Source organism: Balaenoptera acutorostrata, chromosome 3, assembly GCF_949987535.1.
Source record: "Balaenoptera acutorostrata chromosome 3, mBalAcu1.1, whole genome shotgun sequence".
In the NCBI taxonomy this organism is placed as follows: Eukaryota; Metazoa; Chordata; class Mammalia; order Artiodactyla; family Balaenopteridae; genus Balaenoptera; species Balaenoptera acutorostrata.
In genome coordinates, this window is record NC_080066.1 from 152267130 (window position 1) to 152294816 (window position 27687).

At 42.1% G+C, this 27687-nt stretch overlaps 2 protein-coding genes and 1 long non-coding RNA gene across 4 annotated transcripts; 2 read left to right on the top strand and 1 right to left on the bottom strand.

The window, feature by feature from the left end:
- Window positions 1-113: 113 nt before the first annotated feature.
- ACOT4 (acyl-CoA thioesterase 4) lies at window positions 114-3824 on the top strand. Its single transcript, XM_007184560.2, has 3 exons — window positions 114-570; window positions 1431-1633; window positions 2413-3824. The coding sequence occupies exons 1-3, from the start codon at window positions 114-116 to the stop codon at window positions 3001-3003; spliced, it is 1251 nt and encodes a 416-aa protein (XP_007184622.2). The 3' UTR covers window positions 3004-3824.
- Window positions 3819-21120, bottom strand: LOC103005652 (uncharacterized). The gene is made up of 4 exons (XR_451203.2): window positions 21033-21120; window positions 7382-7504; window positions 6134-6301; window positions 3819-6057 (listed from the first exon to the last, which is right to left on the bottom strand). It is a non-coding gene; the product is annotated as an uncharacterized LOC103005652 (long non-coding RNA).
- ACOT6 (acyl-CoA thioesterase 6) lies at window positions 21042-27687 on the top strand. Of its 2 annotated transcripts, none has more exons than XM_057542919.1 (3): window positions 21042-21705; window positions 23668-23870; window positions 25697-27687. In XM_057542919.1, exons 1-3 carry the CDS (start codon window positions 21249-21251, stop codon window positions 26300-26302), a joined length of 1266 nt encoding a protein of 421 aa, XP_057398902.1. In that variant the 5' UTR covers window positions 21042-21248; the 3' UTR covers window positions 26303-27687. The 2 variants fall into 2 exon arrangements, with proteins under 2 accessions (XP_057398902.1, XP_057398903.1); XM_057542920.1 differs by having other exon boundaries at window positions 21149-21705; window positions 23786-23870.

Sequence of the window (27687 nt, forward strand, 5' to 3'; positions counted from 1 at the left end):
GCGACGCCTGACCCCGTCGGGCCTCACGGCGCGATCCAACAGGCCTGAAGCAAAACTCCGCCAGCCGCCTGCGCTTTCACGCTGAGGGTCGGGACCGCGGCCGTGCGCCGGGGATGTCGGTGACAGTGACGCTGGAGCCGGCGGGCCGCTGCCGCTGGGACGAGCCGGTGCGCATCACCGTGCGCGGCCTGGCCCCGGGGCAGCCGGTCACGCTGCGCGCGTCCTTGCGCGACGAGAAGGACGCGCTGTTCCGAGCCCACGCGCGCTACTGCGCCGACGCCCACGGCCAGCTGGACCTGGAGCGCGCGCCCGCGCTGGGCGGCAGCTTCGCGGGGCTCGAGCCCATGGGGCTTCTCTGGGCTCTGGAGCCCGAGAAGCCTTTTTGGCGGTTTCTGAAGCGGGACGTGCAGACGCCCTTCGCCGTGGAGCTGGAGGTGCTCGATGGCCACGACCCTGACGCCCAGTGGCTCCTGGGCCGCGCGGTGCACGAGCGCGACTTCCTGGCGCCCGGGGTGCGGCGCGAGCCCGTGCGCGCGGGCCGGGTGCGCGCCACGCTCTTCCTGCCGCCGGGTAAGGCTGGGGTGCTGGGACCTCGACAGCATGTTCCCTGGGCTGCCTTGGTTTCTGATACCGCCTCCCAGGGAATTTGGCTTGGGAGCACGGTCAGAGAAGCGGATGTTGACTAAATCAGCGACCTGACAGCCACATTGGAGGCTTTTGATATGTTCCGCACTGTGCTACGCGTTTTGCTTCCATTATCTCTTTTAATCTCTATACTATCCCAATGAGGTGGATACTGTTATTATGCAGATAAAAACAAAAGGACTGGATGGGGTCGGTAGGTTCACTTTGCTATTAATAACTACGCTACAGATCTCTACAGGCATCGGCTGATCGCTTTTACACTAAACGATGACGGTCAAAGGAATCTATTGCCATGTCTCCCTTCTGTAGTGTCCTGGGTACACTGGGCCCCTTACCCACTTTTTCATGTTCCTCTCTACCACAGATCACTTTTCAGACTTCACTGCCTTCCTCACCTGTAGCCTCGCCAGGCATTTCTTTTTCTTTCCTCTAAGTAAACATCTGAACCAAAAATAACGCCAAGGGTTGGTGCAACACAATAAAAGCTTTGTTTTCTTAACTCTGTGTCCAATCCTGTAACAGAACACTGCAATTCAACACTGTCTAAAAGGTGAAATTCCTCCTTCCATGATGCAGTCATTAGACTTTGTTACCCTCCCTTACAACTAAAGATTCTTAGAACCTTGGAGATAATTTGGAACTTGTATCCCTTGTCAATGATGACTCAGGAAACCGTTTCCTTTGATTCACGGGGAACCCACTAAATACTTTAGAAAGCTCTCTAAGAGGAAAGCAATTTCTTTAAATTATATAATACCTTCTGTTTATAATATTACCTTCTCTAGGACCAGGACCTTTCCCAGGGATCATTGACATCTTTGGTGTTGGAGGAGCCCTGTTGGAATATCGGGCCAGCCTTCTGGCTGGCCATGGCTTTGCCACGTTGGCTCTAGCTTATTGTGATTTTGAAGATCTTCCCAAGAAATTCGACACCATACACCTGGACTACTTTGAAGAAGCCCTGTGCTACATGCTTCAACACACCCAGGTTCTCCTAATGTCCTTTATCATTCTCTCTAGAACTACCTCCAGAGAGAGTGTCACTTTGCACTCACCTGTGCCAGGTGCATTGATGCTGCTCTATTCTTCTTTCACAGAAATTTCTTCTACTCCACTTTCTCTGTCAGATGGATTAATATTGCAGAATTCACTGTAAAATTCATGTGATATTTTATTTTAGGGAATTATGTAATAATATTAAAATTTCTTTTGCAAGTGGAGTTTCTAAATTTTTAGCTTTGTATGCTTTTTAATCTTTATTTTTCTGATAGCAGAGTATGTTCTCAGATTTTGATCAAAACTTGTCCACCCATTTCATAAGCTTAGAACCACTCAGTTGGACTCTGAAGTTTTACTTTGTTTCTATAAAGTTAATCATTTGTCAATATATATTTAGATGGGGTCTGATGAAATATTCACTTCTTGGAACAGAATTTGGTTCCACACAGATGCCCAGGAACATTGATGCTTTAATTCAACCTGAATGAAGCTCTGAAATTGACAGGCTCCAATGACTCAGCATTCTCTAGTGGCTGACTCTCTGGAAGTTTGCAACCAATTCCCAAATCTGCCAGTGAGTTTAAGATTTGTTTGCCATGTGTCCAGCAAGATAGTCTCTGCATGGAAAGAAACTCTGTCAGCTGAGGTTGAGTCTCTTGTGGCCAATTCACAAATTAAAGCTAGCAGCATCTCTAGTTGCATTTAGAAAAACATTTTTCTGTTGGGTAGGTTCTTGACTTTTGACTCTTGTCCCTTCTTTTCTTCCAGGTAAAGGGCCCTGGCATTGGACTTCTGGGCATTTCTTTAGGGGCTGATATTTGTCTCTCCATGGCCTCATTTTTGAAGAACATCTCAGCCACAGTTTCCATCAATGGATCTGGCTTCAATGGAAACAAAGCCATATACTACAAGGAGAATAGCATTCCACCACTGGGCCATGACCTGAGGAGAATGAAGGTAGCTTTTTCAGGCCTCCTGGACATTGTGGATATAAGGAATGATATTGTAGGGGGATGTGAGAACCCCTGCATGATTCCAATAGAGAAGGCCCAGGGGCCCATCCTCTTCATTGTTGGTCAGGATGACCATAACTGGAGGAGTGAGTTATACGCCCAGATAGCCTCTGAACGGTTACAGGCCCATGGAAAGGAAAAACCCCAGATCATCTCTTACCCTGGGACTGGGCATTACATTGAGCCTCCTTACTTCCCCATGTGCCCAGCTTCCCTACACAAATTATTGGACAAACCTGTGATCTGGGGTGGGGAGCCCAGGGCTCATTCTAAGGCCCAGGTAGATGCTTGGAAGCAAATTCTAACCTTCTTCACCAAACACCTTGGAGCTTGTCCCAAATTGTAATGCCCCAAATTGTAATTGGTCTGTTATTGACAGGAGAGATTCAAGGTCAGATTTTAGTGTTTAATAATCTTATGTGAATCACTTGTCCCCTGGATAACACTAAATTCATGTCATTGGTATTAATGCAATATTTTAGGTAACTTTTTTGAGATTAATTTTGTCATTAATTTTTCTAATGTAACACATGCCTATTGTAGAAGATTCAATTAGAAGTATACAATACTAAATAGTAAAAAGTATCACCACTATTAAAATTTGTGTTTTCATCTAGATTTTTTTACTTAACACTTTGAGGCACAGATGAAATTTAAAGCTGAACAAATACTGGGCTACTTTTTCCATCACTGGGAGAGAATGGCCATTCAGTGTTTGCTACTGGTTAAACTACTGGTAGCAGGGTAGAATTTTCATTGGCTAAAATATACAGAGAGGTGTTGATAGAAGGAAAGCCAGACTGACCTTTTTCTCATGGAGATTAGAGAAGAATCCTCTGAGAGGAGTTACGGTAAGAAGGGGAGCATCTGGCTCTAGATGGTTAAGTCAAAACTCTGTTCCAAAGGTGGTTGACTATGAGCTATTTTCCTTTTTGCTTCCTGGCTCTAAGAACAGACTTTGAAAAACCATACTGTGACATTCTTACAGGCATCATCATCACTTTCTTTGACATCAAGGCTACAAACTATTGTGTAAGTGTATCTGAAGAGATAATGGCTGAGAATTTTCTAAAGCTGACAAAGACATCAGCCACATATTCCAACAGCACTATGTCTTAGTCACCTTAGGCTTCTATAACAAAATACCATAGATGGGGTGGCTTAAACAACAGACATTTATTTCTCACAGTTCTGGAGGCTAGGAAGTCCAAGATCAAGGTTCTGGCAGAGTCAGTTCCTGGTGGGGCCTCTTCCTGGCTTATAGATGGCTGCCTTCTTCCTGTGTCCTTACGTGGCAGGGAGAGAGAGGGAGCTCCAGTTTCTCTTCCTCATTTCATAAGGATACTAATCCCATCATGGGGGCTTCACTCTCATGATTTCATTTAAACCTAACAACCTCCCAAAGGTTCTACCTTCAAATACCATCACATTGGGGTTTCGGATTTCAACATACGAGTTTTTTTGTTTTTTGTTTTTTTAATAAAGTTACTTGCCTTTCTTTCTTTCTTTATTTATTTATTTATTTATGGCTGTGTTGGGTCTTCGTTTCCGTGCGAGGGCTTTCTCCAGTTGTGGCAAGCGGGGGCCACTCCTCATCGCGGTGCGCGGGCCTCTCACCATCGCGGCCTCTCTCGTTGCGGAGCACAGGCTCCAGACGCGCAGGCTCAGTAATTGTGGCTCACGGGCCCAGTCGCTCCGCGGCATGTGGGATCCTCCCAGACCAGGGCCCGAACCCGTATCCCCTGCACTGGCAGGCAGACTCTCAACCACTGCGCCACCAGGGAAGCCCAACATGAGTTTTGAGGGGACACATTCAGTTCATAACAACCATAAACCTCAAGCAAGTTAACCATATTTAACACATTAACAGAAAAATTGTTTGTGGCAGTTTTATAACATAGAATTTATAACATAAATTCTTTGACACTTCTGCCACCAAGAGGTGGGAGATCTATGTCCCCTCCCCTCAAATCTGGATGGGTTTCTGACTGCCTCAGTTAGTAGAGTACAGCAGAATTGATGCTTTATGATTTCAGAAGGTAGGTCGTAAAGGCCATAAAGGTGATCCCACCTTGTTTGCTGGGAACACCTGCTCTTGGAGCCCTGAGCCACCCTAAGAAGTTTTACAACTTTGAGGCTGTGATGCTGTGAGGAAGCCCCAAATACACGGAGAGGCCAACTGTAAGCTCTTCCTGTAACAGTCCCAAATGAGCTCAACCTTTGAGTCACCTCAGTCCAAGTACAGGGATGTGACTGAAAAAACCTCAAGATGATTCTAGCCCCCAGCCGTGTGAATCTTCCCAGTGAAGGCTTTAGATATCCTGAAACAGAGAAGAGTTGTCCCAGTCAAGCACTGTCCAAATTGTGGATCTGTGAACAAAATATTTTTTTATGTGACTGTGTTTTGGGGGGCATTTCAGTTATCTATTGCTTTGTAACAAACCACCCCAAAACACAGAGGCTTAAAACATTAACCATTCTCGGACTTCCCTGGTGGCACAGTGGTTAAGAATCCACCTGCCAATGCAGGGGACACGGGTTCAAGCCCTGGTCCGTGAAAATCGCACATGCTGCGGAGCAACTAAGCCCGTGCGCCAAAACTACTGAGCCTGCGCTCTAGAGCCCGCGTGCCACAACTACTGAAACCTGCGCCTAGAGCCCGTGCTCCACAAGAAGAGAAGCCACCACATTGAGAAGCCTGCGCACCACAACAAAGAGTAGCCCCTGCTCTCTGCAACTAGAGAAAAGCCCGCGCACAGCAAAGAAGACCCAATGCAGCCAAAAATAAATAAATTTATTTAAAAAAAAACATTAACCATTAATTTTTCTCACTCACGTGGCAGGCAAGTTGGTATTGGCTGTCAGCTAAGATCTCAGGCAGGGCTATGGTTCACAGGGTCTCAGTTCTCTCCATGTGGGCCTTTACAATGGCTAATTGGGCTGGGTTCCAAGAGTGAGCATCCCAACATAGCAAAGTTGAATTGTATGGCATGTTTTTGACCTAGTCTTGGAAGCTACATAGCATCACTCTTGCTGTACACTACTGGTCAAGGCAATCACAAAGACCCACCAAGTTCAAGGAGAACATGGAGTCCACCTCTCAAAAGGAGAGTGGAAAGATTCTAGAAGAACAGGTGGAATGGGAAACATTGTAACCACCTTTGGAAAATCTGCCTTCTAGCCACAATGGTTCACATTCCTCCCACGTGTAAAATATGGTCATCCCTCCTTTAAAGCCCACCCCCGCCCAAAGTCTCATTCCATTACAGCATCATGCTCAGGCTCAAAGTCTAAGATTGTATCATTTATATCAGGTCCAGGTGCAGATGAAGTTCCTTAGGTATAATCCCTTGGGTATAGCTCCTTGAGTATCTTTCTTCTCAATCTGAAGATCTGTGAACTAAAGAGACAAGTTAGCTGTCCACACACACAGACATCCAGAATACGATAGTAGGCAGGTATAAGATAATTCTTACAGATATTCCTGTTCAAAAATGGGGAATATGGGAGGCACACGACAGTCACTGGCCCCTAGCCATTCTGAAATCCAGCTGAGAACATGTTGCCAATTCTTCCATTGGTGCTCAGTTTACTCTCTGTGAGTTGTTCTCTGTAGCTCTTGGTTCCACCCTCTGAGTTGAAACCTATATTTCCCATAAGAAAATTAAATTAGCAAAAAAGCCTCCTGGATCTGCTTCCTGGATGAAAAAAATGAGGCATCCAAAGATCTCTTTTTATTTTGCACTGTCTCTATCTCTTTTAGTTCAAACTCATTGTGCTTCCACCAGAACCATTCTCTTAAGAATTATGTAGGTTTTCTAAAAAATATCAGTGGGGTTCACTTCCTTAGACAATACACTACTACAAATCTGTTTGAGATAGGAACTTTTCTATCTGGGGCTCCTTGGGAGAATGCTGCAGGCAAACATCCTTAAGATTCCCATAAATTCTGTTATTTAATAGACAGGATCTGTTAGGTACACCTTAAAATCTTTAGAGGACCTTTGTCATTCTGAAATGTTCTATGAAGCACTACTTTGAATCTTTGAGGTCTTTACAAAGTCTCTCCCACAGACCCACCCTAGGTTTGACTTTGCTTTGAGGTCCTGTCTTAATTACAGAATAATTTACCATCTGGAGAAGCTGGAAAGGAGAAACAGTATTATTGTCAAGCTTGGCAAGTCCTGGTTGCTTCCTATTTAGCAGTTCATTCTTAGCTCACCTCTTCCTCTTGTATATTTTGTCATAGGCAGCAAGGAGAAGCCAGGTGGCACTGTCAGTACTCTGCTGGGAAATCACTTTAGCTAGATCACTGAATTCATTAGGTATATTTACCATTTTTCACATTACTGCAGGTGTCAGTGTTGCCTCTAGCTTCCAATAAATTTATTTTACTTTCCTTTAGGTCATCAATAATGGCCTTCATGAGTTCCTTTAGGCTTTCACTAATAGTCTCCCTGGAGCCCTTCCAATTTCTACCTTCCACCTAGTCCTAAAGCCAGTTGTGATACCTGTGCACATGAATTTCTCCACAGGCTGCTTGAGCTTCCTCACAGCATGATATCTGGGTTTTAAAAATGAATGGTCCGAGAGAGGAAGGCAGAAATACATGGCGTTTTTATGACTTAGCTTTGGAAGTCACATATCATTGCTTCAGCTGTACTCTACTGGTTGAGGCAGACACAGAGACATTAGGTGCAAGGAAAATGTGTATAGACTATCACCTGATAGGGGAATGGCAAGTTTCTAGAAGGGCATGTGAGATGGGAGTTATTTGTCACGATCATCTTTAGAAAATGCAATCTGTCCACAGAATTGTTTGTTACGTAGCAAAAGGCAATGGAACACTGCAGAAAAGAAAGACAAAGATTAAAAAATCTTACCAGCAACCACAGAAAAAAGTCAACCTTCAAAGAAGCAGCAGTTAAGTCTAACAACTGACTTCTCAACAGCTATGATGGAAATCAGGAACCACTGAAAAACCTTTAAAGTGTCAAAAGAAAACATCTGACAACCTCGAAGCCTATTCTAGCAAAATAGATTCTTAAATACGAAAGTATATATTGTTCATAAAATTGATTGAAAAAAATTTAACAGAATCAAAATAGTCATTTTCAGAAAAATAGAAATTAAGAGAATTAAAATAGCATACCTGCAATAAAGGAAAAACTAGGGTGTTCTTCAAGCAGAATGAAGATGACTCAAGGTGGAAATATGGAAATGAAGGAAGAAATGGAATATAATGAAAAAGGTTAAATATGCATGTAAATATAAATATTTACAAATAACATATTGCGGGGTTTAAAATACACATAGAAAAAATGCTTGATATAATTTCTGTCCTCTTAAATTTGTTGAGACTTGTTTTCTGGCCTAGCATGTGACCTATCCTGGAGAATGTTCCATGTGCACTTGAAAAGAATGTGTACTGTGCTGTTTTGGGGTGTAATATCCTATCTATTAGGTCCAACAGGTCCATTGTCTCTTGGACCCTGTGGCTTGTGAAATCCCAGTTCCCCGACCAGGGATTAAACCCGGGCACCCAGCAGTGAACATGCTGAGTCCTGGACCATCAGGGAATTCCCCCATTGTCTCATTTAAGACCACTGTTGCCTTATTGATTTTCTATCTGGATGATCTGTCCATTGATGTAAGTGGGGTGTTAAAGTCCCCAACTATTATTATTGTAAATTTCTCTCTTTATATCTGTTAATATAGCTTTGTATATTTAAGTACCCCTGTATTGGTTGCATATACGTTAACAAGTGTAATAGCCTCTTCTTGTATTGATCCCTTTATCTTTGTCTTTTGTTACAGCCTTTATTTTAAGGTCTAGTTTGTGTGGTATGTGTATCACTACCCCAACTTTCTGGTCATTTCCATTTGCATTTGCGTGAAATATCTTTTTCCATTCTCTTACCCTCAGTCTGTGTGTGTCTTTAGTTCTGAAGTGAGTCTCTTGTAGACAGCATATAGATGGGTCTTGTTTTTCTTTTTAATCCAATCAGCTATGTCTTATGATAGGAGCATTTAGTCAATTGACATTTAAAGTAACTATTGATAGGTATGTACTTATTGTCATTTTGTTTCTTGTTTTCCAGTTGTTTTTGTATTTCTTCTCTGTTTATTTCTTCTTCTTTTTCTTTCTTTCCTTGTGGTTTGATGATTTTCTTTAGTAGTGTGCTTTAGTTTTCATGTATCTATTGTAGGCTTTCTCTTAATATATATTTTAAAATTTATTTATTTTATTCATTTTTTTTTGGCTGTGTTGGGTCTTCATTGCTGCGTGCAGGCTTTCTCTAGTTGAGGTGAGCAGGGCCTACTCTTCATTGCAGTGCGCAGTCTTCTCGTTGCAGTCTCTTCTCTTGTTGCAGTTGCTAAGCACAGGCTACAGGCACGCGGGCTTCAGTAGTTGTGGTGTGTGGGCTCAGTAGTTGTGGCTCGCGGGCTCTAGAGTGCAGGCTCAGTAGTTGTGGCGCATGGGCTTAGTTGCTCTGTGGCATGTGAGATCTTCCCAGACCAGGGCTCAAACCCATGTCCCCTGTATTGGCAGGCAGATTCCCAACCACTGTGCTACCAGGGAAGCTCCTCTATTGTAGGTTTTTGATTTGTGTTTACCACAGGTTTCATATATGATGAACTATATCTAAATCTACTTGTTTTGAACTGGCAGTCATTTAAGTTCAAACACATTCTAAAAGATCTACATTTTTTATTCCCCTCACCCATATTTTGTGTTTTTGATGTCATGTTTTACATTTTCATGTTTATCCCTTAACTGTTCATTGTAGTTATAGTTGATTTTACAGTTTATTGTCTTTGAATCTTCATACTAGCTTCTTTAAGTAGTTAATCTTCAGCTCTTACTTCATATTTTCCTTTCCTAGCGGGATTTTTCCTTTCCTATGGAATCTTACTTCTTTTCCACTTAGAGAGGACCCTTTAACATTTCTTTTAGCGTAGGTTTATTATTGATGAACTCTTTTTCTTTTTGCTTTTCTGAAAATTTCTTTCTCTAATTCTAAACAATAATCTTGCTGGGTAGAGTATCCTAGGATGAAGATTTTTCCCTTCTGGCATTTTAAATATATCATGTCAATCTCTTCTGGCCTGCAGAAAAAATCAGCTGATGGCCTTATGCAGTTTCCCTTATATATGACTCTTTGTTTTTTTTCTTGCTGACTTTAGAATTCTCTCTTTAAGTTTTTCCATTTTAATTATGATATGTCTTAGTGTGGGTCTGTTTAGGTTCATCCCTCTGTGCTTCCTGTACCCGAATATCTGTTTCCTTCTTCAGGTTTGGGGATTTTTCAGCAATAATTTCATCAAATACATTCTAGATCCCCTTCTCTCTCTCTCTCTTCTCCTTCTGGAACCCCTATAATGCAAATTTTGGTATGCTTGATGTTATCCCAAAGATATCTTCAACTATTTTCATTAAAAAAAAATTTTTTTTTTAATGATAGAGCTGGGATTTTATTTTATTTTGGCCACACCGCATGGCTTGAGGGATCTCAGTTCCCTGACCAGGGGTTGAACCTGGGCCATGGCAGTGAAAGCCCAGAATCCTAACCACTAGGCCACCAGGGAACACCCATTAAATTTGTTTTTCTATTTGCTGTTCGTCTTTGGTGATTTCCATTATTCTATCTTCCCAATCACTTATGTGTTTTTTGTATCACTTAATCTGTTATTCATTCCTTCTTGTGTGTTTTTTATTCCAGTTAATGAACTCTTCATTTCTGACTGGGTCTTTTTTATATATTCTAGTTCCTTGTTAAAATTCTCATTGTGTTCATCTATCCTTTTCCCTAATTCAGTTAGAATTTTTATTTGACTTTGACTTTTTTATCTGGTAAACACAACTTTCCAAAATCTATGGGATTCAGCAAAAGCAATTCTAGGAGGGAAGTTTATAGTGATACAGGCCTTCCTGGAGAAACATGAAAAATCTAAAATAAACAACCTAATGTAAAGGAATTAGAAAAAGAAGAAACACAGCCCACAGTCAGCAGAAGGAATAAAATGATGAAGATCACAGAGAAAATAAATAAAATAGAGAACAAAAAAATTAGAAAAGATCAATGAAATGAACTAAGAGCTATTTTTTTGAAAAGATAAACAAAATTAGTAATCCTTTAGCCAGGCTCATCAAGAAGAAAAGAGAGAGGATCCAAATAAACAAAATAAGAAACGAAAGAGGAGAAATAACAACCAATAACCATAAGACAATACCATAAACGGTTATAAGCCAACAAACAGAACAACCTAGAAGGAATGGACAAATGTCTAGAAACGTACACTATGCCAAGACTGAATCAGGAAGAAAAAGACAACTTGAAAAGACCAATCACTAGTAGTGAAATTGAATTTGTAATTAAAAAAACTCCCAGCAGGGGGGCTTCCCTGGTGGCACAGTGGTTGAGAATCTGCCTGCCAATGCAGGGGACATACGGGTTCAAGCCCTGGTCTGGGAAGATCCCACATGCTGCGGAGCAACTGGGCCCGTGAGCCACAATTACTGAGCCTGTGCGTCTGGAGCCTGTGCTCCACAACAAGAGAGGCCGCGATAGTGAGAGGCCTGCGCACGGCGATGAAGAGTGGCCCCCGCTTGCCACAACTAGAGAAAGCCCTCGCACAGAAACGAAGACCCAACACAGCCATAAATAAATAAATAAATAAATTTAAATTTAAAAAAACCAACAAAACTCCCAGCAAACAGAAGTCCAGGACCAGATGGCTTCACAGGGGACTTCTATCAAACATATAAAGAACAGTTTATACCTATCCTTCTCAAACTATTCCAAATAATTGAAGAGGACAGAACACTCCCAAAATCATTCTACAGGGCCACCATTACCCTGATTCCAAAACCAGACAATGACAGTACAAAAAAAAGAGAATTACAGGCCAATATCTTAGATGAATATAGATGCAAAAAATCCTCAATGAAATGTTAGCAAATTGAATCCAACAATATATAAAAGGATCATATATCCCAGTAAGTGGGATTTATTTTAGGGATGCCAGGATTGTTAAATATTTGCAAATCATCAGTGTGATATACTACATTAACAATAAGAAGGATAAAAATCATATGATCATCACAATAGATGCAGAAAAATCATTTGACAAAATTCAATATCCATTCATGACAAAAACTCTCATCAGTGTTGGTACAGAAGGAACATTTCAGAAAATAATAAAGACCATTTATGACAAACCCACAGCTATCATCATACACAACAGTGAAAATCTGAAAGCCTTTCTTCTAAATTCAGGAACAAGACAAGGATGCCCATTCTCGCCACTTCTATTTAACATTATGTTGGAAGTCCTAGCCACAGCATCAAAAAAGAAAGAGAAATAAAAGCATCCAAATTGGAAGGGAAGAAGTAAAACTGTCACTATTTGCAGATGCCATGATACTATATATAGAAAACTCTTAAAACTACTGGAAATTATTAGAATTAATAAATGAATTCAGTAAAGTTTCAGGATACAAGATTAATATACAGAAATATGTTGCTTTTCTATACTCTAATAATGAACAATCAGAAAGAGAAACAAACAAAAAAAAACCCTGCTTAAAATTACATTGAAAAGAATAAATTGCCTAGGAATAAACTTAACCAAGAAGGTGAAGGACCTATACACTAAAAACTATGAAACATTGATGAAGAAAATTGAAGATGATACAAAGAAATGGAAAGATATCTTGTGTTCTTGAACTGGAAGAATTAATAGTTAAAATGGCCATACTCCCCAAAGCAATCTACAGGTTTAATGCAATCCCTATCAAAATACCCAAGACATTTTTCACAGAAGTAGAATAATCCTAAAATTTATATGGAAAAGCAAAAGGTCCTGAATTGCCAAAACAATCTTGAGAAAAAAGAACAAACTTGGAGGTATCATGCTCCCTGTCTTCATACTATACTATCAAGGTACAGTCATCAAAACAGCATGGTACTGGCACAAAAACAGATATACAGATCAATGGAACTGAATAGGGAGCCCAGAAATAAACCTACACACCTATGGCCAATTAACCTATGACAAAGGAAGCAAAAATATACAATGACAAAAAGACACTCTCTTCAATAAGTGGTGCTGGGAAAATTGGACAGCTACATGTAAAACAATGGAATTAGAACATTTCCTCACACAATATAAAAAAAAAAAACCCCTGAAAATAGATTAAAGACTGAAATATAAGACCTGAAACCATAAAACTACTAGAAGAAAACACAGGCAGAACACTCTTTGACATAAATCATAGCAATATTTTTTTGGATCTGTTCCCTAAGGGAAAAGAAATAAGAGCAAAAAGAAGCAAATGGGACCTACCCTAAACTTGGGTTTGCACAGCAAAGGAAACCATCAACAAAACGAAAAGGCAACCTACTGAATGGGAGAATATATTTGCAACTGATATAACCAATAAGGGGGTTATATCCAAAATACATAAACAACTCATACAACTAAATATCAAAAAGAACAAAACAACCCAATTAAAAAATGGTCAGAAGACCTGAATAGACATTTTTCCAAAGATGATGTATAGATGTCTAACAGGCATATGAAAAGATGCTTAACATCGCTAATCACCAGAGAAATGCAAATCAAAACCACAATGAGATATCACCTCACACTTGTCAGAATGGCCATCATAAAAAGACTACAAATAAGAAATGTTTGTGAGGATGTGGAGGAAAGGGAACCCCTGTACACTGTTGGTGGGAATGTAAATTGGTGCAGCCACTATGGAAAACAGTATGGAGATTCATCAAAAAATTAAAAATAGTTCTATCAGATGATCCAGCAATTCCACTCTGGGGTATATATCCAGAAAATATGAAAAAACTATGGTCCAGGGTCTATGTTGCATGTCAGTCCAATCTAAAGTCAGATGAGTTGGACTTGCATTTGAAATTGTGACCACTCACAACACCCAGACTGCCTGAGGTTGGGGGGTTTTACACTACTCTCATTTAAAGGTGAAAATTAGATACTATGGCATTAATATTAATGAGATACATTACTAAGAATCTGTGGAGCATGCTAAGAGTTATAACTGTGGTTTTCTGGTTTTCTGGTTTGATTTTCTTTTTCCTCAGAGTAACATCAAAGCCAAGAAAGATAGTTTTACCTGTACTGAGAGAGAAAGGGCCAGAAAAATTATTTGAAGAAATAATGGGGCTTCCCTGGTGGCGCAGTGGTTAAGAATCTGCCTGCCAATGCAGGGAACACAGGTTCGAGCCCTGGTCCGGGAAGATCCCACATGCTGCGGAGCAACTGAGCCTGTGCGCTACAGCTACTGAGCCTGCACTCTAGAGCCCGCGAGCCACAACTACTGAAGCCCGCGCGCCTAGAGCCCATGCTCTGCAACAAGAGAAGCCACGGCAATGAGAAGTCCATGCACCGCAACAAGGAGTAGCCCCCGCTCGCTGCAACTAGGGGAAGCCCACAAGCAGCAACGAAGACCCAATGCAGCCAAAAATATATAAATAAAATAAATTAAAAAAAAAAAAAAAAAAGAAATAATGGCTGAAAACTTCCTCATCTGGGAAGGAAAGAGACATCCAGGTCCAGGAAGCCTAGAGAATTCCAAGTAAGATGACCTCAAAGAGAATCACACCAAGATACATTAAAATTAAAATGGTAAAAGTTAAGGAGAAAGAGAGAATCTTAAAAGCAGCAAGAGAAAAGCAACCAATTATGTACAAAGGAAACACCATAGGCCTATGAACAGACTTTTCAGCAGAAACTTTATAGGCCAGAAAAGAGTAGCATGATACACTCAAAGGGCTGAAAGGAAAAAACTGCCAACTGAAAATTCTCTACCCAGCAAGGTTATCATTCAGAATTGAAGGACACATTAAGAGTATTCCAGGTAAGCAAAAGTAAAGGAGTTCATCACCACTAAACTGGCCTTTCAGCAAATGAAGCAAATGTTAAAGGAACTCCCCTAAGCTAAAAAGAAGAGGCACTAATTAATAAAAAGAAAACATATGAAAGTAAATATCTCACTGGAATATGTAAATAAATAATAAAGGTAGTGTGGATCAATCACTTATAAAGGGCAAAAGACAAAAGTATTAAAATTAATGAAAATACCATAATTAAGGGATACATTAAAAAGATGTAAAATGTGTCATCAAAAATATAAAGCATAGGGGGGAGTAAAAATATAAAGCTCTGGAATGTGTTAAAAATTAAGTTACTATCAACTTAAATAAAGACTGTTATATACATAAGGTGTTATATGTGAACTTCATGGTAACCACAAAGAGAAAACTTATAGTAAATACATAAAGGAAAATGAGAAAGGAATCTAAACATAACACTAAGAAAACAGTCAAACCACAAGGGAAGAGAGAAAAAGAAAAAAGGAACAGAGAGGAACTACAAAAAGAACCAGAAGACAGTTAACAAAATGGCAATAAGTATATAACTATCAATAATTACTTTAGGGGCTTCCCTGGTGGCGCAGTGGTTGAGAATCTGCCTGCCAATGCAAGGGACACGGGTTCGAGCCCTGGTCTGGGAAGATCCCACATGCCACGGAGCAACTCAGCCCGTGTGCCACAACTACTGAGCCTGCGCGTCTGGAGCCTGTGCTCCGCAACAATAGAGGCCGTGACAGTGAGAGGCCCGCGCACCGCGATGAAGAGTGGCCCCCGCTCGCGGCAACTAGAGAAAGCCCTCGCACAGAAACGAAGACCCAACACAGCCAAAAATGAATAAATAAATTAATTAAAAAAAGTGAAATTCTTAAAAAAAAATAGTTAACATGGTAAATTAAAATAAATAAATAAATAAATAATTACTTTAAATGTAATGTAGATTTGCCAATCAAAAGATATAAGGTGGCTGAATAAAAAAGCAAGACCCTTCTATATGCTGCCTACAAGTGACTCACTTCAAACACAAAGACACTTAACAGACTGATAGTGAAAGGATGTAAAAAGATGCAATGGAAAATAAAAGAAAGCTGGGGTGGCAATACTTATATCACACAAAAGAGACTTTAAAACAAAGAGTGTAACAAAACAAAGAACAGTATATGATGATAAAAGTATCAATCCAAAAAGAGGACATAACATTTGTAAACATTTATGTACCAAAAATAGGAGCATGTTATATATTGGGTTAGCCAAAAAGTTTGTTCGTTTTTTCCCATAAGGTGGCTCTAGGAGTGCTTAGTTGTCTTTAACTTCATTTGAAACAATTTTGTTAGATTGTATTATGATAGCTGACATATCAGCGTGCATTAAAAAAAACTTATCAAAACTGGTGAATTTTTGTGTAGCCATTTTAATATTGAAGATGGAAGAAAAAAAGCAACATTTTCAGCATATTATGCTTTATTATTTCAAGAAAGGTAAAAACGCAATTGAAACACACAAAAAAGATTTGTGCCGTGTATGGAGAAGGTGCTGTGGCTGATTGAACATGTCAAAAGTGGTTTGTGAAGCTTTGTGCTGGAGATTTCTTGCTGCACGATGCTGCACGATCGGGTAGACCAGTTGAAGTTGATAGCAATCACATCGAGACATTAATTGAGAACAATCAACGTTATATTACGCGGGAGATAGCCAACATACTCAAAATATCCAAATCAAGCATTGAAAATCATTTGCTCCAGTTTGGTTATGTGAATTGCTTTGATGGTTGGGTTCCACATAAATTAAGCGAAAAAACCCTTCTTGACCGTATTTCCACATGCAATTCTCTACTTAAATGTAACAAAAACATTCCGTTTTTAAAACAAATTGTGATGGGTGATGAAAAGTGGATACTGTACAATAATGTGGAACGGAAGAGATGGTGGGACTAGCGAAATAAACCACCACCAACCACACCAAAGGCCGGTCTTCATCCAAAGAAGGTGATGTTGTGTATATGGTGGGATTGGAAGGGAGTCCTCTATTATGGGCTCCTTCTGGAAAACCAAACGATTAATTCCAACAAGTACTGCTCTCAGTTAGACCAACTGAAAGCAGCACTTGATGAAAAGTGTCCAGAATTAGTCAACAGAATATGCATAATCCTCCATTAGGATAAGGCAAGACCACATGTTTCTTTGATGACCAGGCAAAAACTGTTACAACCTGGCTGGGAAGTTCTGATTTATCCGCTGTATTTACCAGACATTGCACCTTCGGAATTCCATTTATTTCAGTCTTTACAAAATTCTCTTAATGGAAGAAATTTCAATTCCCTGGAAGACTGTAAAAGGCACCTGGGACAGTTCTTTGCTCAAAAAGATAAAAAGTTTTGGGAAGATGGAATCATGAAGTTGCCAGAAAAATGGCAGAAGGTAGTGGAACAAAAGGGTGAATATGTTGTTCAATAAAGTTTTTGGTGAAAATGAAAAATGTCTTTTATTTTTACTTAAAAACCAAAGGCAAATAAAACAAAACAAAACAAAACAAAACAAAACAAACAAACAAACAAAAAAACCAAAGGCAAGGGATTTTGGATACCGGATCAGACATAACGCAAATTCCTGGAAACTTCAATCAAATGGGAAAGACTAGTGTTCAAGGATATGGAAGAGCAAGGATCTGACTGAGGTGGGCAGGTTTTATTAACCCTACAAGTTGGACACAGAGGACCAAAGGAATCCTCTAGGGTGGTTTTATGACTCCCTGGTATTTTAACTTTTTATTTTGCAATAATTTTAGACTTACAAAAATGTTGCAAAAATAGCCCAGCTATACTCTTCATCTTGATTTCCCTTAATGTTAACTTCTTACATAACCATAGTACAAACATCAAAATCAGGAAGTTAACATTGATACAATACTATTAACCATGAGATGATTATTGAAATTAAGTTATTGCAATCTTGGAGAAAGAATGTACTCAAATGGATAGATACTGGTTGTTAAAAACAGAAACGTGGAGCTCTCTTGTCCTACCAAATGGTAATAGGAAATAGTACCAGGCCCAGGATCATCAGTGAAACCACACCTATGATACCGGAATAACTGGGAGTCTGTTCCCACCTCCTGCCTCTTTCCCCTTTAACTCTCACTTGGGGTTATCAGAAAAGCAGATGGATCTGGGTGTTGACTGAGAATTACAGAAAACAAAGAATTTGGTGTTAACTATGGCTGACATTGTTTCTCTATAGGAAGAGCTTTCTAAATTACCCCTGACTGAAATCCTTTTATTGATTTTACAAGCATTGTTTTCAATCCCAATACGTTTTAAATATCAACAGCAGTTTGCTCTCACTCGGCAGCCAGTGATTTACCTTTACAGTCTTGCCTCCAAGATATTTCAATTCTCTAACATTTGTCATAATCTGTGAAGGTGGGATGTAAACAGGTGTCCTAAACCTAATTCAGATAGTAAAATTACTCATTATATTGCTGGCATACTGGTCAGAGGTGACTCAGAAGCAATTGTTTCTGAAACTCAGCCTTTCCATACTGAATTTATAACTGAAAGGCAGTGTGCTATTAAACACAGAAAAATTCAGGAGCCCTCTCAGAGAGAAACCTTTCTGGGAGTGTACTTATCTGGGATAACCAAAGAAATTCTACCCTAGATCAAGCAAAAGCTTTCATCCGTGCATGAAGTCCCTACCCCTAAAATAGAGGCACAGAAATTAATTTTTATGTTTAATACTGAAGATAGCACGTCACTACAGCCACTTCATCAAATCACTAGACAAGCACTGGAATCTGTAAGAAGCCACTCCTCTCTTATGAAAGCAAAGTGTATTCCTTTTTTTAAAAAAATTAATTATTTTTGGCTGCATTGGGTCTTCATTGCCGCGTGCAGGCTTTCTTTGGTTGCAGCGAGTGGGGGCTACTCTTCACTGCGGTGCGTGGGCTTCTCATTGCGGTGGCTGCTCTTGTTGCAGAGCACAGGCTCTAGGTGTGCAGGCTTCAGTAGTTGTGGCACGTGGGCTTAGTAGTTGTGGCTCACGGGCTCTAGAGCACAGGCTCAGTAGTTGTGGCGCATGGGCTTAGCTGCTCTGTGGCATGTGGGGTCTTCCCGGACCAGGGCTTGAACCTGTGTCACCTGCACTGGCAGGCGGATTCTTAACCACTGCGCCACCAGGGAAGCCCGCAAAGTATATTCTTATAGCAGCTGATTCTTTTGCAGATTATGGGTATCCCCTGGCGGTTAGCCTGCATAGTACCTACTTCTTCCATTGGAGTTCCTATGGAATTCCCCAAAGTAGGGCAGTTTTGAATGGCCCAGCTTAGGCCTCCTCCTTAGCTGCTTTTCCCTCATGTGCCTGGGAGCCATTCTGTGCCTCTTCACAGCAACCTGGGCATCAGGGAAGGGGAAGGAAGAAGCCATCTTTCTCCCTGCCTTTCTGAAATCTGAGGGCAATTGTGCTGGTGGCTGTAGCAGCCCAGGTCAATTTTTGTAAGCTGAGTGTTCCTAGATTGAGGAAAGTCTGTAACACTTGAAACCACAGGTATTTAAAATATGCTGCCGTAGTTACTTCAGGAGATAGAATGGGGAAAATTCATGGAACTCTGCGATCTGGGGCCTAGTCTGATGTCTTTTTCTTCAGTTTATTAGTATATATTGAGCTTCCATTTCCTGGACATCTTCTACGTGGTCCATCCACTCCCCTCTGTACACAGGTAGGCTGAGCTGAATGGCTGTGTTCAGCCAAAGAGAGGCGCTCGCAAGACACTGAAGGGCCGGAGGAGAGTGAGGTCAGGTGTTTATTCCTCCCACTCTTGCCACCTCACCACAGGTTGCCTGCCTCCCTCCATGAAGGCTACAGCTCCTGCAGGCAGCCCTCTCTCCTTCAGCCTTCAGGCCCAAGGTTCTGCACCAAACCGTGCTGCGTTTTGTTTTGTTTTTTTATCCTTGCCTATGCCTTTGCAAATAGTCCCTTTATGAAACTCTGTTCCAATTGTCCAGTTTGAAAGTGCCACTTGTTTCCTGCCAGAACCCCAACACAACTCAACACTGACACTGGGACTTCCCTGGTGGCGCAGTGGTTAAGAATCCGCCTGCCAATGCAGGGGAAACGGGTTCAAGCCCTGGTCCGGAAAGATCCCACATGCCGCAGAAGAGGTAAGCCTGCGCGCCACAACTACTGAGCCTGCGCTCTAGAGCTCGCGAGCCACAACTACTGACCCCGCGTGCCTAGAGCCTGTGCTCCGCAACAAGAGAAGGCACCGCAATGAGAAGCCCGCACACCGCGACGAAGAGTAGCCCCTGATCGCCGCAACTAGAGAAAGCCCACACGCCGCAACGAAGACCCAACGCAGCCAAAAATAAATTAATTAATTTAAAAAAGAAGAAAACAAAACAAACAAAAAAAACACTGACACTGCCAGTGACCAGATTTGTGAGTTGAAGAACAAAACTCTTACTGAGCACCTACTACAGTATCAGTGCAGTGTCAGGCCATATGTTTGCCCATTTAACCATCACAATAAATCCTTTACAGATAAGGAAACTGGATTCAGAGGCTTAATTATGTACCTTGCTAAGGATCACCACGCTATTAAGGAGCAGGATCAGACTGGAACCCAGGAAGTTCTCCCTCCAGAAACATCTCCCTGCTCTGGAAGCCACTGTAGGTATCCTTAGCTCTAGGAAAAAGGCTCGGTAAAGGATTGAGGGTTAAGGGTAGGATTAGGACTATGTTTCCAGTGATCCCCTGAATTACAATCACCTGGGATGCTTTTTAATACTGATAAATCAAATATTTATAAATCGAATGGAATATTTATAAATGGAATATTCCCTGCCATATCAATAAACAAAGGATGTCACAGTCATCAACGATTGCAACCCTCCAACGTGAGCCGGTGAGCCCTGAGGAAACTCAGGGCTGAAAAGAATATCTGCCATGTCGCAGCCATCAGACTGCAGCCACTTCCTGCACTGAGCCCTGAGGAAACTCAGGATGTGAAAATACAGGGTACTGGCCCCAGATAGCTGAGGTGCATATCAAAGGAATGATTTCAGTGAGCCCAGACTCTTGCATCTTCCCATACATAGAAAAGCACTAAATTCCTTAACTTGAGATATCTGGTTTTCTTTAATTAACAATAATCTTTTGACTTCCCGACTACCTTCCTTTGGTTGCAAAACTCTTATATATCCTGGCTCCTCCCCCCACCCCCCCACCCCCCGCACCCCGCCTCCTTGGAGCAGTTTCTCAGAGTTATCTGAAATGCTGTCTCCCGGGCTGCAGTCCTCATTTTGCCCCAAATAAAACTTAACTCACAACTCTTCACGCTGTGCATTTTTTTAAGTCAACAATACTCCAGCTTCTTGGAACTGCCCGGTATCTTTCCCAATCCTTTAGCTGTCAGCAATCTTTGTACTTTTATTTCGACACTCGCCATATTGGACCGCAGGATTAATAATTACCATAAAACTCTTATTTTAGCAGATACTCTTCCAGGCAGGCAGTAGTGGATTGCACAAACTCCAGGAGACCTCACAAAGCGGTTTAGCAAGTGTCCCTTCGGCCGCCCAAAGGGAGTAGCGCAAACGTTCCAACTGCGACCGACCCCCAGGGAGGTGGAGAGACGCCAGGCCCTGCCCTTGACTCCGCCGGGCTGCCCCTTCTCCGCTGGGATCCGCATGGCGGCGACGGTGACGCTGGAGCCTGCGGGCCGCTGCCGCTGGGACGAGCCGGTGCGCATCGCCGTGCGCGGCCTGGCCCCGGGGCAGCCGGTCACGCTGCGCGCGTCCCTGCGCGACGAGAACGACGCGCTCTTCCGAGCCCACGCGCGCTACTGCGCCGACGCCCACGGCCAGCTGGACCTGGAGCGCGCGCCCGCGCTGGGCGGCAGCTTCACGGGGCTCGAGCCCATGGGGCTCCTCTGGGCTCTAGAGTCCGAGAAGCCCTTGCTGCGGCTGGTGAAGCGGGACGTGCAGACGCCCTTCGCCGTGGAGCTGGAGGTGCTCGATGGCCACGACCCGGAGGCCGGAGGGCTCCTGGGCCGGGCGGTGCAGGAGCGCGACTTCCTGGCGCCGGGGATGCGGCGCGAGCCCGTGCGCTCAGGCCGGGTGCGCGCCACGCTCTTCCTGCCGCCAGGTGAGCAGCCCGCTTCCCAGGCTGTTGTGGAAAGCCAGGTAGAGTCCTGAGACCCTGGGCGGCCCCTTGCCTGGCTAGGGAACCCCGTGGTTGTGGAACTTCCCTAAATTCGTCCTCAAGCTCCAAAGTCTATCATGAATTCTGGGTGGAAGTTTCTCCTCTCAATTTCAGGGCACTTCCTGGAGGTACTGCCATTCCCTTAGCTATATGCTAAAAGTTCATTCAGAGTACTCAAGAGTGTATTTATGCTGCTATGTGCCAGCCATGCAGCTGTGTCTCAGATACTAATATTAGGCAGTGACTTCTGCTGGTGTGCGGGAGTGATTTTTGCCTTCTTTCACATCAAAGTTCTAAGGAAACTAAAACCCAGAGATACAGGCAGTGCCCCATAATACTAAAAAACAAACAAAAAACTCCCTGAAGGTCCCCTCCCCCATAATAAACAGTCTGTCAGTGGTTCTCAACCTGGGATGATTCTCCCCCACTCCAGGGGCATTTGGTAATATCTGGAGACATTTTTGATTGTCACAACTGGAGAGGGTGCTGTTGGCATCTAGTGGGTAGGTGCTAAACATCCACAATCCACGGGACAGCCCCACAACAAAGAAATATCTTACTCAAAATGTCTATAGTGCTAAGGTTGAGAAACCCTAGTCTAAGTAAAAACAAGGTGCTGGTAGGTAAAAGTGGCCTGTAAACAAGACAACTGACCCACCCCTTCCAACCAAATTCCTGACTGAAACCCCTGCTATATAGAAATGCTGGAGTTGCCACTGCTCACAGAATCCCTAAACTGAATTCTGTGATTATTCTCCAAAACAGGAGGCCCTGCTTTATTCTTACAGCTCTTCAGCAATTCACAGCCTTAACTAGCACTGCCCACTCAACTGTGAACTCCTGGGTCTGGAATTGGGACTTATACATCTCCATATCTCTGTATGCCTAGAGGTTTACACAGGGATATAATAAGAGCTCAATAAATCATACTGACAGATTCAATAAGAATCTCCTAAAGACTTTAATTTTTTAAAAAATCTTTCAAAAAAAAAACATCTTTCACTGCCTAGTTGCGATATTTCAATCAAGTCAGTTGTTAACTATATTAGTATGTACTCTGTGGCCCATTTAAAATTTATTGTTTTCTGACTCAAAGGCTTTTTGTAAATAATGCAGAAAAGTTCAATTATTTAACAAATATGTGTTAAATCAAGGACTATGCTACATACATTAGCTAGCAAATTCAGACATGGGCCTCACTGTACCTACTGCCTAATGGAGGATACTGGCAACTATACTTGGATCTGTAAGTGTGGTAAGTGCTATGATAGGGGAGGTACAGACCCAGGGTGCTGGTGGGAACATATAAAAGGCTATGTAATTCAACTCAGCCTTGGCGGGCATCTGGGAAGTCTTCCAGGAAGGGAGATCTAAACTTAGATTTGAAGACTGATGAGTCAACCAGTTCAGAAATGGTGGAGAGGGGAGGAGAATAGTGTACACCATTTTCAGGGCCAAAGAGAGCATAGCACATTTAGGAATGGAGTTCTTTAAGGCTGGAGCAGAGGGTGTAAGGAGGTGGGGAGTATATTCTCATAATCCCCTGTATATGTAGAGCGCTTTACAGCTGTCAAAGCATTCTCAGTTTTTTGGGGGTTTTTTTGAGGAAAATTTGGTGGAAAATGTACATTTCATCTTATGTTATTTCTAATTTGGTTTATATTATCGTTGTTTTTGCAAATACGTGAAAAATTATGGAGAAAATAAGGCATTTTGTTCCCCCTCCCTTCTCCCCAAAGTTTATTAAAAAAAAAAAAAGACAAAGTAAAAAGGGTCCTTTTCCACCAAACTCCCACCCACAACCTTCCTTGCTTTAAAAACTTCTCTTTGCTGACTGCCAAAATCTGAAACCCAAGAATGTCTTTTGAGTGTCTGAAACTCCTTATGATTTGTGGTGCTCTCCAGGCACAGGACCATTCCCTGGAATCCTCGATCTTTTTGGAAGTGGTGGTGGCCTTTGTGAATACAGGGCCAGCCTCCTGGCTGGACATGGTTTTGCTGTGCTTGCTCTGGCTTATTTCAGATTTGAAGACCTCCCTGAATATTTGAATAATGTGTGCCTGGAGTACTTTGAAGAAGCTGTGGACTTCATGCTGCAACATCCAAAGGTGGGTTCTGGTTCTCACCTGAATGCAGAGGAGAGGGGGTAGAGCAGACAGAGGGCTGGATCCAAAAGCTCTACCAGGACACCCAGGGCTGGAAATATGCCATGAGACACAAAGGCTCCTTCAAAAGTTGTTAGGATTATTATTTTCATTTCTGCCCATCTCTCTCCAATCCCTTAAGACTCAACTGTTTAGTTCCCTTTAGTTCTTGACCAGAATTCAAAGAGCTAGACTAAAAAGTTACTAACCTTAAGTTCTGGTTCTGTGTCTACCACCATGTGGCATTATAATCCTGAATAAGGCAGTTTCCCTCTCTGGAATTCAGTTTTTCTCATTTGTAAGATTAAGGTAGGGACTTCCCCGGTAGTCCAGTGGTTAAGACTCAGCGCTTCCGCTGCAGGGGATGGGGGTTTGATCCCTGGTTGGGGAACTAAGATCCCGCATGCTGTGCAGCACGCCCCCCCCAAAAAAGATTATTGTAAATGTATAGAGAAGAAAGTTTGACTGTAGAGAGATTTTTGAGACAATTGGTGACATTTGAATAGCGGTTGTGTATTCGATGATATTACGGAACCATTAATTTTGTTAAGTGTGTTAATGGTATTGTGGTTTTGTAGAGAAAGTTCTTATATGAGACTGGAAAAATTAATTAAAACATTTTGGTATGCTTATCAATGGAATACATAGTCTTTGCTACTATCTAGACTTCAAGAAACCCAAACATTCTAATGTTAAGGAGTAAGATGTACTGCAAGGTCTAATTCTGTTAGAATTCAGGGACTGGTCTCAATAGAGCTGCTAAAACCTAGATGATCATGAACTGTGATGACTGGTTTATTTATGGGATATAAGCCCCCAGGAACAAGAAGAGACCAATATATACTATCAGTTTTGCCCTTAGACCTAGGCAAGAGGGGCTTCTGCTCTGGACCTTTTGTTTTAGATGACCACTCTCTGGCCTTCCTTTGGCTGCATCCCTGACCACGGGTGCAGAGTTGAGGGACCAAGGGAATGTGTCTACCTGGAACCCATGTGCCCCTCACACCATGCCCTTTGGATCTGGAACCCCAGAATTATCTGCCAACCAGCTCTGATCCTGCTTCCAAGCCCTATGCCTCTTCTCTGGGTCCATTAATGTGAATACACCTAGGCCTTAAACATACAGGCTGGGTTGTCCAAACGCATGTGTGAGAGGGCCCTTATGGTCCATGATGGAGCCAGGCAGGGATGGGAAGAGAAAGAGAGTTGGCCAAGGACCAGGGACTAGGGCCAGGGGCTGGTGCTCCCCCCATGCCATGTTCCAGTACAGAACTCCAGGAAGTTCCAAGATATAAAATTTGAACCTGACCTTATAAGTTGTTATGGAGGTATATTTATCAAGGTAGCAGAAAAGAATATATTTTATTTAATTTTCAAATATTTATAACTTTTATGTATTTAGGTATAGGGTATATGGGCCTCTGTGTGTACTCTTGACCTAGTCGCCATAAATGTTAGTGGAGGGCCTGTGTACCAGGAAATTAATTGATTTGTTTGGGACTTCCATGTCAGTCCACTGGTTAAGATTCTGTGTTCCCAATGGAGGGGACACGGGTTCAATCCCTGGTCAGGGAACTAAGATCCCGCATGCCGTGCCAGCGCAGCCAAAAAAAAAAAAAAATTGATTTGCTTATTAGAAGATACATTTGAACTTTGTGGATTGTTGCCTAAGAAAGGAAAGCAAATGACATTTGAGAAAGCTGCCTAGACAATGTAAAATCACAGTTTAAGTTCTCCATTTATGAATTCTAGACTTGTTCTCTCTCTCTTTCTTTCTCCCTTTTCATCAGGTGAAACGCCCTAGTGTTGGGCTTCTTGGCTTCTCCAAAGGAGGTGACCTGTGTCTCTCAATGGCCTCTTTCTTGAAGGGCATCACAGCTACTGTAGTTATTAATGCCTGTGTGGCCAACACAATAGCTCCTCTGCATTACAAGGATATGATTATTCCTAATCTCAGCAGTGACCCAGGAAAATATAAAATCACTGAGTCAGGCCTTTTGAATTTGGTGGATATTTGGAACGACCCACTGGAGAAATCCAACCACCGAAGTCTTATTCCATTGGAAGAGGCCCAGGGACCCTTCCTGTTTATCGTTGGCATGGATGATTATGGCTGGAAGAGTGAATTCTATGCTCAGATAGCCTCTGAACGGTTACAAGCCCATGGGAAAGACAGACCCCAGATAATCTACTACCCAGGAACTGGCCATTGTATTGATCCGCCTTATTTTCCTCTTTGTAGAGCCTCTGTACATTCAGTTTTGGGCCACCCAGTATTCTATGGAGGTGAGCCAAAGGCTCACTCAAGGGCACAGGTAGATGCCTGGCAGCAAATCCAAACTTTCTTCCATAAACACCTCAATGGTAAAAAATCTGTCAAGCCCAGCAAATTGTAACATTGTAATCATAGACCATATACTATTAATAAAAATCCTAGTCATACAACATGTATTAGGTTTTCCAGAGCACCTAGGAAACTTTTTGTAACAAAGCAACCATCTCAGCTTCCTTGTCAGGTCCTACTGGATTCTGAGCCTTAGCAACACTACTCTCTTCACTGCTGGGTCCATCCCTTTCTCCCCTGAACTTTTCCCAGTGTATAGGCTTAACTCTGATCTTATCTGTAGGACCAATCTTAACCTTAAGCAGGAAAAATGTAAGAAGTGCCTGCCCAAGTCTCAATTGCTGGCCTAGATTTGGCCTTGTGTTCTGGTTCTGAGGACTGAGCTTTTGTACTGATAAGAGTCCCATATACTCTTTGGGTCCTAACTGACCATGTCTGAACCTTGGGAACCTGAGCACTTGAGTCCCTTAAGGAATGGACTCTGCTTCATTCTTGTTTCTGAACCCCACTCTGAAGACTGGGGGCATTCACATACTTAGTATCCTAAGCTTTGCTTTTATTTTATGAATGAGGCCCTAGACTTTGATTTCTTCCTTACTGATAAAGTATCCTTTACAAATTTTGAATTTAAAATTCAAAGGATACTTTACAAAGTAAAATTGAATCCTTTACAAAAAAATTGCTGTAAGCAAAACAGTTTATTGATATATACTGTTGATATACTTCCTCTGTATTTACCGTCTGAATTCTCAGTCTCGGTACTTGGCTACCTAGAGGAATGCCTTGATGCCAATAGATTTTCAGGACTTAATCTTTGGATGTCAGGTTATACCTGACAAATTAGACTTCCTCCTGGCACCATCTGTTCCTATTATCTTCCTACTGGGAAGGACTGGGATCAGTCTATCTCAATCCATTGCCTTATACTGGGCACTATCTAGAGTCATGAGACCAGAGCAGAGGGTCTTCCCTGAGTGCAAGAATATTTTTCTGAGACACATCACTTGGCTTGCTGGGCACATACTGTCTTTCACCAATTTGAGTCTATTCAAGCAAATGCCCATTAGATCTTAATCTAATGAGGAGAAGGGTTCCTTAGAGGTAACTTAATTTTGACCAATTGTTAAAAATACGTGTCGAGTGTATTTATTCAGTATGAGTATAATTTTCTGTGATTTGAATCCTTAGAGCCTGTGCTTTAACTCACTCCGAGGTGGTCCTGCTACTCTAGAGATGCCTTTGGGATGGGATATCATAGGAAGAAGTTATAAGGAAAATGGCTGGGAGGGTGAGAGAAGTAAGGGGCGGAAAGGTAACACCAGAAGCTTAAACATGAGGGTGATGACTAAACATATCTGTGTACTAATGCACTAGGTGTAGGGATGGCCCTACATCCTAATTTCTTCCTTACTAATAAAGTAGCCTTGGAATGCCCTA

What these genes read in the sequence shown, in the direction of transcription:
- ACOT6 (XM_057542919.1), top strand. Translation starts at nt 21,249, where the DNA reads ATGGCGGCGACGGTGACGCTGGAGCCTGCGGGCCGCTGCCGCTGGGAC. An exon ending in CACGCTCTTCCTGCCGCCAG is followed by an intron (nt 21,706 to 23,667) that starts GTGAGCAGCCCG and finishes GGTGCTCTCCAG; the next exon opens with GCACAGGACCATTCCCTGGA. An exon ending in TCATGCTGCAACATCCAAAG is followed by an intron (nt 23,871 to 25,696) that starts GTGGGTTCTGGT and finishes CCTTTTCATCAG; the next exon opens with GTGAAACGCCCTAGTGTTGG.
- ACOT4 (XM_007184560.2), top strand. Translation starts at nt 114, where the DNA reads ATGTCGGTGACAGTGACGCTGGAGCCGGCGGGCCGCTGCCGCTGGGAC. An exon ending in CACGCTCTTCCTGCCGCCGG is followed by an intron (nt 571 to 1,430) that starts GTAAGGCTGGGG and finishes TACCTTCTCTAG; the next exon opens with GACCAGGACCTTTCCCAGGG. An exon ending in ACATGCTTCAACACACCCAG is followed by an intron (nt 1,634 to 2,412) that starts GTTCTCCTAATG and finishes CTTTTCTTCCAG; the next exon opens with GTAAAGGGCCCTGGCATTGG.